General features: G+C 39.0%; 1 protein-coding gene across 1 annotated transcript in view; it reads right to left on the bottom strand.

Moving 5' to 3' along the window:
- si:dkey-119m7.4 (uncharacterized protein LOC560629 homolog) overlaps positions 1-12,276 on the bottom strand; it is a 288,631-nt gene that overhangs the window by 42,300 nt on the left and 234,055 nt on the right. Inside the window, exon 7 of the mRNA XM_037686046.1 lies at positions 1,454-1,665. Within this exon, the coding sequence (XP_037541974.1) occupies positions 1,454-1,665 (212 nt within the window). The remainder of the gene's footprint in view (positions 1-1,453; positions 1,666-12,276) is intronic.

Here is a 12,276-nt window from a genome sequence, read left to right as displayed (position 1 = left end):
ATTTTACTGACCACATCAACTCTGTGGATAAATACATCAAGTTCACACGAGAAGATGAAAAAAATGGCAAGTTGGCTTTCTTGGACTGTGAGGTCTCAGTCTCTGATAGAGGACATTTGCAAACTGAGGTGTACCACAAACCCACCCACACAGACCAGTATTTGCAGTTTGACTCACATCACCCTTTGGAGCACAAGTTAGGAGTCATCAGGACTCTGTATCACAGAGCAGACAGCATCCCCACTAGCTCAGGAGCCAGGCAGAAGGAGAAATCCCACACAAGACAGGCTCTAGAGCAATGTGGATATACTAACGTGGCCTTCCTAAAAGCAGAGAAGAAACCCAAACAGGACTCCAGTCAGCCAACAGGTGAAAAGGAGGAACCCAGACCCAGACCAGTGGTCATTCCATATGTTGAGGGAGTATCAGAGAAACTGAGACGTTTATTTTCTAAACATAACGTCCCAGTGGCTTTTAAACCCCAAAATACATTAAAGACTGGTTCATCCCAAAGATCCAGTCCCCCGGCACAAACAGAGTAATATTGTGTATGTTGTTCAGTGTCAGGAGGGCTGTGATCAGTTTTACATCGGGGAAACAAAACAGCCACTGGCCAAAAGGATGGCCCAGCACAGAAGATCAACATCATCCGGCCAGGACTCTGCGGTCTACACTCATCTCCAGGCCAGTGGTCACTCTTTCAGGGATGAAGATGTGCACATCCTGGATAGAGAGGAACGATGGTTTGAGAGAGGAGTAAAGGAGGCCATCTTTGTGAAAAGAAACCGTCCATCGTTAAACAGGGGTGGAGGCCTACGTGTTCAATTGTCCCCCTCTTACAATGCTGTGATTGCTAGTATCACTCAGCCCTCTGTGAATAGTAAACAGCCATCAGTGTGCTAATGATCCATTGTTAGGCTGATGGTCCTTCTTGAGCATGTGATCAGCTGGTTTTGGTTGTCAGCAGCAAACTGGTTTATCCACTCTGAGAAGGTGCTATTTAAGAGACTGAGCTGAATACAGCACCTCAGACTGAGGAAGTCTCTCGGATGAGAGACAAAACGTTTCTACATTTTTTTGTTGTTTTGCTTTGTTTCGTTTTTTTGAATGTCCAGAGGACCAGATTGAACTTTTTTGGATAACAATGTAAAAACTCGAAAAGCATAATTTACTTAAATAGGTGAGGCCGGTTTACTTATATGCATATATTGTATGGTAGCAGCCATCTTGGATTTTGATGTGTCAGTGCAATTTTTGAAGTGAACCTTGCTTATGCAGCCGCACACAGAAAGTCAATACCTTATGTTCTTCACGTTTTCATGCTAACAGTCTGCATGGACAGCTGGAGGGTATTTCCATTTACTCTTCTTGCTCCGCAATGGGAAACAACTAGATGGTGTAACCATTTGACTTTTTCTGTTTCCTGTTTGCACAGAAACACGAGTGTACGTACTGCTTGGGATGAAGGTCGTCAGCAGGCAGGCAGATCCTCCAACTGTTAAAAATGCCAGCTGAGAAATCTTGCGGGAGCGGTTGAGGGTGAAAAGGGTGATGGTGCGTGCAGGCATCTCCACCAAACCAAAAATCATTTGGGTCAGGTAGATGTTCATCCCAAAGTCAGAAATGTTGAGAGACAGGCTGTAGTACACCAGAATGTTGACAAACCTGGAACAAGAAGGACGAAATAGACCATGTTGAATAAAGATTTAATTATTTGAGTGACCAACCCCTGGCTGATCTTTGTGTTTATTATCCAGAAGTCTGTCTTGAATTCATTTATTTAATTTTATTTATTTCAATTAGGAAAATGCATATTAATCAACATGTCAGCAGTAAGTATCAATGTAAATATGCTGGAGTTAGCACAACAGCTAATTTTCATCCATTGTCCTAAGGCAGGTAAGAACAAGAAACATTGCACAAAACAAAAAGCAGAGAATAATATAAACATCACCTATGTAGGGGAACACCACCTTTGAACAAGACTTCACCTCATCTCAAAGCAAACATCATTCATGTGTTTGTGTTTTAAACTGTTAAAATAAGATGCATTTATTCCTTTGGGAACGAACTGACTTTATTTTACAGGTGTTAAACAGCTTACAAACTCCTTATTGGCCACTAATCTAATGTAATGAAAAACTGTCATTGTGTTAACTTCACTGCCAATATCACCTCATTTCCCACAAAACGGACAGATCGTCTTAATGAGAGCTGTGGTTCATTTTTGACCTGGAAGTGGGACACCTGCCGAGGAGTTTACTCCCAGGATTTCTCCATGGAGATAACAGTTTTAAAAGAATCATTTGTTTCAGGACATTCCCTTTCAGGAGATGAACAGCGACACCTTTTTGAGGAACATTGCATGTTTTTCCACAGTTTCAGAACTGAATGTGTGTCATAGAAAATGTCTGTTTAAAGTAACCTCTCTTTAAGATAATTATGTTTATTTTTCTCCTTTTAAAACAAGTGTGGCTTTAAAAAAAGGCAGACAGCGAAAATGGACTGTTATTTTATTTAAAATATGACAGTTTATGAACCATATCTCATCCGGTGGGAGGTCCTAAGTCAATCTGTAACACCCAGACAGACATTTCACTACTCAGTTCTTCTACACCACTTCTAGATAACACTTCACCACTCTTCCTACATGAACAAACTTCAAGCAAACTTCAGAGAAGAATCTTCCTTCTAGTGAGATATCCTGGAAGGAAGAGAACCAGAAGCAGAACTTGGCATTAACTAAGACCCGAACCAGAACATCATGCCGCATAGTTGTAAATCCAAAACTGACTTCAAAGGGCCAGTGATCGGACCGTGGTCCCTCCAACAGATGACCGTCTCATTCTGGTAGGACAAGAGAACTTAATGCCTTTCTGGTGATCATACATTCACAATAATATTAATTTAGATACACCACAGTTAATTTAGACAATTTTAACTACACCCCAACAAACCAGTCCAAATTTCTGCCTTTTATAAAAAGTTACACTGAATTTAATAATCAAGTAACTTTTGACACAAGGTAATTTTGTTAGTAATTTGTGTATTAATTTTTATGAATAATCTTCATCAGCTATATACATCAGAACATTATTTTTGTAATAAAATACATAAAAATCAGCTAAATTTGTGATTATTTTGACATATCTGTGTGTATTAACTGATTTAATGCCTTTAAACATGGGTAAAGAATTCACGTTTCAGTTTACATTTAATTTCAGGGTTTTAGAGACTGATTTTCCTCTCCAATAGGTGGTGCCCACATAACAAGGTTATTTGCATAATAAATGCATATCTTATGAGCTTAACTCATAACTAATAAATTATATAGATATCTGATCAACAAATCCCTCTACATATATTGATGCCTGCCATGTTAGGCTCGTTAGAGACGCATTTTTATACAATGCACAAAGAAAAAGTATTTTCTATGCTGTTTTGTTGAAGTGTTAGCATAAAACTGTGTTAAAACTGCATTCTTTGATCTCTGCTCCGAGCTGCGTTCCTCTCATTCTGCGTTTCTGTCTGCTCAAAGCTGTGTGTGCCTCTCATTCTGAATGTGGGGGTCACTTCTCACACCGCGTCTGCTTCTCCATTTAAAATAAAAATGTTGCATGCATTTTATAACCAAATGAGTGAAGCTAATTTAAACCCAAGGGTTTAAGGATTTGAACAATCCAGTTTTCAAAATTTTAAGTGAAATAGTTTAGATTTTAAGCCGCTACGAACGGTAAAATCTATAGTGGACTTCCGGTTAGCGAAACTAATCGCTAACGGCCCGTTTAATGACACTTTAAACGGTAAAAAAGTCCTAATCTGATTCACTAAGGCAACTGACAGAGTCGCGTTTTTATAGTGAAAAGTTAACGGTGAAAAATCCGTTTTTAAGCCGTCCCAAAAGGCGTTTGAATCGGTAATAGCAGCTAAGCTGAGAAGCTAAGCAAAGCTAACAGGCCCACTCTGGCTTAAAAGTGACGCTTCGTTCGTCCAGATTTTGTGAAAAGACTTTCATGTCAGTTGATCGCTTGTTAAACTTCGTTTTCGCCGCGAAAAGAAGTTGAAAATTTGTTTAGTGATGTATTAAGATGCTTGTGTGACTTCCGGCAAGATGGCGATGTGGGCACACGTGCTACTCTGAGCTCCATTCGTGCAGCCCTCAACCAGCTACATAAACGGACCCTTTTACACATAATTTCAACTGCAAGGTAGACCCGAATATCCATGCTTTAAAATAAGGAGAAAAAATTAGAGTTTTATGAAAGATGTCGGCCGTTAATGAGAAAGATTTCCCTAGTCTGAAGAATGCTAACGCTGCTAAGCTAAACATGCATAACTATGCTGCTGCTGCTAGCGCTGAAACACCGATGGAGACATCAAAAAATGCCTCCGGTACAAGAGGCAACTGAATCCAACTCCAACCAAACTCCCTCCTGCTAAAAAACAAGCCACTGAGACTGAGGTCTCCTTAGCTGCCGTCTTAGCAGCCATTAAAAGTCTGGATAGCGACTTCCGGTTCGAACGTCATCACGATGGCCGCACTGTGAACGAGCTCCTAAGGAAACCGAAGAAATAAAAAAACCTAACCCCATCAACACGACGCAAACTTGTCCGGAGAGGTGAATAAGAAAGGGGGTGAGTGAAATACACCAAAACCGATGCTTCGAAGAGGATTAAAAAAAAAGAAGTTTAAAGTTCGGAAAGTACCGCTAGCATCGCGGCTAATGCTAATCGCAGCTCTGCGCAGTAAAGAACTGATATCGCAATCTGAGGCTTGAATTAAACAACCAGGTGTAGAGGGATGGCTGAACTGGACACGGTACTACAGGAAATAAGAAGCTTTCGCTTGGAAAATAATGCGCAGTTAGGGGAAATTAAAGAAGAAATCCTAAAGGTGAACGCCAGACTGGACGAGGCCGAGGGGCGGATTGAAAAAGCGGAGGAGAGGATTCAAAATACAGAGGACGCAGTGACAGAAATGTTAAAGCTACAGATAAAGTTGGAGGATAAATTAATGGACTTGGAGAGCCGCACAAGAAGAGAGAACATACGCATTTATGGCGTGCCCGAGACAGCAGAACGAGACGCACCTACAATGAGTGACTTTGTTGAGAAGCTGCTACGTGAAGGCCTGGAGCTGTCCCAAGACGAGCTCGACATGAGTATTGAACGGGCACATCGCTCTCTAGGCCCACCACCACCAAGTGACGCTCCACCGAGATCTATTGTTGTGAAATTCCTCAGTTTTAAAACAAAAGAATTCCTGCTTCGCAAGGCATGGCAGAAAAGAGGATTCACCTGGAACAGTAAACAAGTGAACTTGGATCATGACTACCCCCCTCTGATTTAAAAAAAACGAAAAGAGTACGCAGACGTGCGCAGGATCCTGAAGGAGAAGCAGATCCCTTTCCAGACCCTCTTTCCAGCCCGGCTGAGGGTGAAGTATGCTGATGAAACGAAGATTTACAACACAGTGATGGAAGCTACCGAGGACATGTCCAGTAGAGGCTATGCTGTGAAGGTCATTAAATCACCAGAAACGGTCCTGGAACAACTGAAGCAGCTGTCCTGGAGCAGGGTGGAGAGAGGACCGAGGAGAGGTGCAGCAGACAAGAAGCAGGACTCCACAGCCGGCTACAGAGAAAGACTCAGAGCCTTTAAGAGAACATCACCTACACCTTCAGGAAAATAAGGTTTAACCACTCAGATGCTGTTAATTAAGACGTGCATTTGGTTTATGGTGCATAATATGTAAACAACAAAGGTTTCTTGCGGGGTTTTTTTACAGTGGGGTCTTAGCCATTGAGGGCCTCCCTCATTAACAGATGAGGAAGATGCCTTTAGAGGCGAAGCAGGGCCTCAGCTTGAGACCCCTACCTTGGAAGTTAAGAGTTCAGTTTGAATTTTGTTTGTGTGTGATGTTGACTTTTTCATATTTTTTTTATTTTTTATTTTGTTCTTTGTTTATGAGGGTGAGCGGGGAGCACATTAAACTGTGCCTAATAAATATAAGGACTATAATTTAGATGAGTAGCAGGCTGATAAAACTGGTGTCCAACAACATTAATGGCTTACATAGCCCAGTAAAAAGGTGGAAAGTCTTAACTAAATTTAAAAGAGATAAAGCCCAAATTGTTTTACTACAGGAAACACACTTAGCTGATGATGAGCATGTTAAATTGAACAGGATGGGTTTTAAACATGTCTTTTATTCTTCTCACAGTTCTGGGAGGCGAAGAGGGGTGGCGATTTTGCTATCTGGAACTCTTAATTATGAGCATATATCAGAATATAAAGATAAAGAGGGTAGATATATATTGATAACAGGTAAGATTGATGGTACCATGACTAGCCTCCTGAATGTATATATCCCTCCCGGCAGTGACTGGTCCCTGTATAAACAGATTCTAGAAATAGCAACAACAAGGAGTCAGGGAACTCTCATATGTGGAGGGGACTTCAATATCATACTAAACAGCAAAATGGATTCTTCTAATAGAAAAGGGGATGTGCGAAACATCGGAAAAAGGATGGTAAATCTTATGGATGATGTAGGATTAGTTGATATATGGAGGGAATATCACCCAAAAGATCGAGAATATACCCACTTTTCGCACCCACACAACGTATACTCTAGATTAGACTATATCTTTATGTTTAAGAGTGATCTATTTATGCTCAAAAGATGTGAAATAGGTCCTTGTACTATTTCTGATCATAACCCAGTTTATGCAGATATCTGCCTGAATAGGAAAAATAGATCCACCCTATGGAGGGTGAACACAAATATTCTAAATTATCCAAATGTTAAAGAGAGTTTAAAAAAGGAAATAGAGACATATTTAGATCTAAATGACAACAATGAGGTGTCACCAGGAATATTATGGGATGCTTTGAAGGCAGTGATTAGAGGGAAAATAATTAGCGTTTCCTCCCACCTCAAAAAAGCAAATGAGCAAAAACTTAAACACTTGGAAGATAACTTATTAGTTCTGCAACACCAACATTCTGTGACTCTGAGTGACGACATTAAATCCGACATCATAAAATTGAAAAAAGAAATAGAGGACATACACACGACCGACATACAAAAAAGAATGATATTTATTAAACAACAACATGGGGAAGTAGGGGGAAAATCACTAAAACTTCTTTCTTATAAACTCAGAAAGCAACAGGCGGAGAGGACTATACACAAAATAAAGAATCCTTTAAATGGTCAAATAGAAACTGAACAGGAGAAAATTCAGCAATGCTTTCAGAATTATTACAGAAGACTTTATTCTCAACCCCAGGTAGATAATAATCAGGAAGTTAATACTTTCTTGTCCGAACTAGAGCTACAAACAGTGACGGAGGAACAAAATAAATTGTTAATGTCCGCAATAACCAAAGAAGAAATTCACTCTGCAATTAAACGACTAAAAGGGGGGAAAATGGCCGGGGCAGATGGATTTGGACCAGAATGGTATAAAATAATGCAAGATTATTTGACCCCCACCTTGCAGAAAACATTTAACTGGGTAATGGAGAATAAAACTATACCTCCCTCTTGGAGGGAAGCGACAATCTCTATAATCCCAAAGGAAGGAAAAGATCATCTAGAATGTAGTAACTATCGCCCTATCAGTGTATTAAATATTGACTATAAACTGTTTACCTCCATCATCTCAAAAAGACTTGAAACAATTCTACCCGGACTAATACATAAAGATCAAACAGGCTTCATCAAACAGCGACAAACTCAAGACAATATTAGGAAAGTCTTGCACATGAGGCAGGTTGAAAGACAAAAGATAGAGACATTAGTGTTAAGTTTAGATGCCGAAAAGGCATTTGATTCAGTGAGGTGGTCCTTCTTACACCAGGTACTTGGGAGGTTTGGCTTTGATAAAAATATAATCAACATTATCTCAGGATTATATAATAAACCAACAGCAAGGATTAAAATTAATGGAGGCCTCACGGAAGCATTCATACTGGAGCGCGGGACACGACAGGGTTGCTGCATGTCGCCGCTGCTCTTTGCTTTGTTTATAGAACCGTTAAGTCAGTGGATAAGGCAAAGGCAGGATATAATGGGTGTAGAAACAGCAGGAGGGGAACAAAAATTGGCACTTTTTGCCGATGACTTACTTCTAACTATATCTTATCCTACACAGGTTCTCCCCAAAATAATGAAAATATTATCAGACTATGGTTCATTCTCAGGGTATAAAGTTAACGTAAATAAAACGCAGGTACTAACACTAAATTATGATCCACCCACTGAAATTAAAGATTGTTATGATTGGAATTGGGACGGGGACAGTGTTAAGTACTTAGGAGTGGTAATACATCGTGAACCCACTAGAATGTTTGAGGCCAACTACGGCCCTCTGAATAAAGCTTTAAATTTGGATATACAAAGATGGAATGCCATACCTTTTTTGGACCTACATTCCAGGATTGAGTCAATTGGTTTAAATATTCTTCCCCGAATGTTGTATTTATTCCAGTCTTTGCCAGTTCCCATATCCTCAAAACAATTTGGGGAATGGGATAAAATATTGTTAAAATACATTTGGAAAGGGAAAAAAGCCCGAGTTAAATATAAAACCTTACAATTGAAGAAAGAAAAGGGGGGTTATGGGCTCCCTTGTCTACGAGAATATTATTGTGCAGCTCAACTGAGACCACTGGTATGTTTGTGCTGTCCTGATTACACCGCGGGATGGAAAGATGTGGAAGGGACAACTATCAAAACAATACCGGTTCAAGCTATAATAGCTGATAAAAAATTGCAGAAGAAAATCCATTTGGAAGATGAACCCATATCACAAGTAATGATATCTGCCTGGAATGAAGCAATTAAAATATGTGGTTTGGAAAACGCCTCTAAAATCTTTAGGTGGTGTGCTTATGATTCAGACTTTACTCCAAATCAATATGATGACAGATTCAAGAACTGGACTTTAAAAGGCCTAACCAACTATTATTCATTTGTCCACAAGGGGGCACTTCAAAGTTTTGAAATCTTGAAAGGTAAACATGATCTAGGCCCAGACGATTTTTTCAGGTATCTACAAGTTAGAAATTATTTTAATCAGGATCTGAAAGTACCTTTACATAATCTAGGATTGGTGGAAACATTTACATCACTGACTGAATCTAGAACAGCAAATAAAATTATTTCCAGATTGTACAACGCCATCTTGCGGTGTAAGAAAGACAGCACAGTTTATATTAAAGTGAAGTGGGAAAAAGAAGGTAACCTGTCAATTCCAAAGGAAAGTTGGGACCACATATGTAAGGTACAGTGGACGACAACAGGATCGAAAGTCTGGCGGGAATTTTGTTGGAAAAACATAATAAGATTTTTCATAACTCCTGCTCAGAAAAGGTATCAGGGAACTGGGGATACTTGTTGGAGATGTGGGGGAGAAGGTGCCAACCATTTACATATTTTTTGGGACTGCCAAGTTATTCAACAATACTGGTCTTTGATCCACGAACATTTACAGAAAGTTTTTTCATCTGTGTTTCCTTTAACTTTTGAAAGCATATTTTTGTGTAACATGCCAGTGGACAATTTGAACTCTAGTGATAAAAAACTTTTGTACATCTTACTGGCTGCGAGTAAAAAGGCTCTAACAAAGAGATGGCTCAAACCTGAACCACCAAGAATTGAAGAATGGATTGATGTTGTGAAAGAAATTTATACACTGGAAAAACTGTCTTTTTCTGTCAAAGTGCAAAGGGATACTTTCTATAAAATATGGTCTAAATGGACGGAATATGTTAAACCTGTGAGATCTGACTTTATATAAACCTTGCCATTATATAGATTGGTGCAGTAACTTGAACAGTGATATCAATGACGGGATTATAATTTGGCTACCCCGCCACCCTCACCCAGTTCCTGTGTGTTCGTATTATTTTGGTTTTTTTTTTTTTTTTTTTCTTAAAAAAAAGGTAAAAATAAGAAAGCAAAAGCATTGTATTTTAACTATGTCATTGTAATATATTTTGTGCTTTCTCAATAAAAATGTTAATTTAAAAAAAAATAAAAGTCTGGATAGCAAGGTTGACGACTTCGGAAAACAGCTAAAAGAAAATTCTGATTTGTTTGCCCGCATCACTCTCCAAGTGGAGCAGAACACACTCGGAGCTGCTGAATGTAAATCTACAATGGAAAATCTAGAACAGAAGTTCGCTGCAATGAATAAAGAAAACGCAGCTCTGAAAGAAAAACTCCTGGAGGCTGAAAGATACAAGCGCCGTTGGAACCTGAGGCTCTCGGGCCTCAAAGAGACAGAAGGAGAAAACCTGAGAGATAAGGCAGAACATCTTCTCTCAAGAATCTTACCACAGTGGGCGGACGAGGCAGAAGATGTGATCAATACAATTCACCGATTGGGAAGAAAAGAAGAGGGACGGACCCGTCAGGTCATCCTGCAGTTCACTAGGAGGCGCCATCGAGACACAGTCTGGAAAGTGAAGAAGGATTCAGTGATATGTAAAGAACAAGGTCTGCGCTTTGCTCAAGATTTTATTAAGGAAGACCAGCTGGCAAGAGTAGAACTGTGGCCTAAGATTACAAAAGCCAGATCCCAGGGTAAGGTGGCCTTTTACAGAGGTCATATCGCAGTGATCGACGGAAAGGTGATCAAAGCTTCATCTTACTTCTGAGACTGTAGATTGTTCTCTGTTTACTGCATCCTTCTATTACAGGGTTAAAAATAAAATGTTTCTCTTCTCTTTAATATTGAAGTTATTTCTCTAAGCTGCTTGTCTTGAAAGCTGCTTGAAAGATTCTCTTATCTGCGCTCCAGAGTTTATTTCTGTTTTTTGCTCAAATGGATAAGGAGTAGTTTTAAGTTTAGTGAAGGTTGTGGATGCAAGGTAGATTTTCCATGTCATATAGTAAAGGGTATTCTTAGATTTTCCAGGGGCTTGCCTTTAGTTCATTCTATCTTAACAAAACTTTCTATATTCAGGTTTGTGTCTTTAGAACTTATATTTTTCTTTTGTTTTAATTTTTATGTCTTTAAAAACTAATCTTATATTTTTGTCACTAAATGTAAGGGGCTAAAGAGAAAATGTCAAAAGGAAGGCAATGTTTATGTATTGTAGAAACAAGAATCCACATTGTATTCTTCTTCAAGAAACCCATTCAACGGACTCTGATGAGAAATTTTGGTCAAATCAGTGGGAGATCAGATCACTTATTCGCATGGTACAGCAAAATCCACAGGTGTGGCTATATTACTGAATAACTTTCCAGGGAAAATAATATATACGAAACATGACAGTGACGGCCATTGGTCTCTTTCTGTATAACATATTGAGGACTCATTAATAATCCTAGGTAATATTTATGGCTACTGTAACATCTCCAAAAATAAAGAGCTGCTTGCAATTATTGAAGTAAATGTCGAACAACTTAAACAGAAATTTTCTACTAAATATGTTTTATTAGGTGGGGATTGGAATATGGTTATGGACGAAGCTCTCGATAGATACCCAAACAAATTTGCAAATGTTCATCCAAATCGGACTTTGTCTGATTTCTGTAACAACTTGGGACTTATTGATTTATGGAGAGACAAACATATTAACGAAAAACAATTCTCTTGGTTTAAATCAGATGCATCAAGCAGGTCTAGAATAGATTTCTGGCTAGGAACAGATTATATTCTCAAACTTACATCAGACTGCAGTATGTTTCCAACTCCTCTGACGGATCACTGCAGTATTAATTTATTAATTACTCCTCTTCCTGAGCGTTTGAGACACAGAGGGTATTGGAAATTCAATGCTAATCTCTTAAAATATGAGCTGTATTGCAGGGAAATCAAAGAACTAGAGAACAAGATTCTGTTAGACGATTCAATAATAACCTACATCAAAAAATGGGAATTCCTAAAATATAAGATACGAGCTTACTCTATCTCCTTTAGCAAAAACCTAAAAAGAAACCATGACCTGGAAGAAGTGAGGTTAGTAAAAGAGTTAAACTTATTATGTGTTAAACAGATATTAACCGATGCAGACAAAAATAACCTCTTGACCCTACGAGCTAAATTAGACTCAATCTACGAAAGAAAGGCCCGTGGAGCTTTTATCAGATCCAGAGCAAAATGGATTGAGGAAGGGGAAAAAAAACAGCTCATACTTCTGCAGACTGGAAAAGAGGAGGCAAGTTAAAAATCACATTCAATCCCTTATTATTAACAACAATGAGTGTACAGACCAAATTCTAATTGAAAAAGAAATTAGCAACTTTTATCAAAA

Source organism: Nematolebias whitei, chromosome 12 (genome assembly GCF_014905685.2).
Source record: "Nematolebias whitei isolate Nwh7 chromosome 12, NemWhi1, whole genome shotgun sequence".
Taxonomy (NCBI): domain Eukaryota; kingdom Metazoa; phylum Chordata; class Actinopteri; order Cyprinodontiformes; family Rivulidae; genus Nematolebias; species Nematolebias whitei.
Note: the sequence above shows the minus strand (reverse complement) of the source record. Positions and strands in the feature narration are given on the sequence as shown.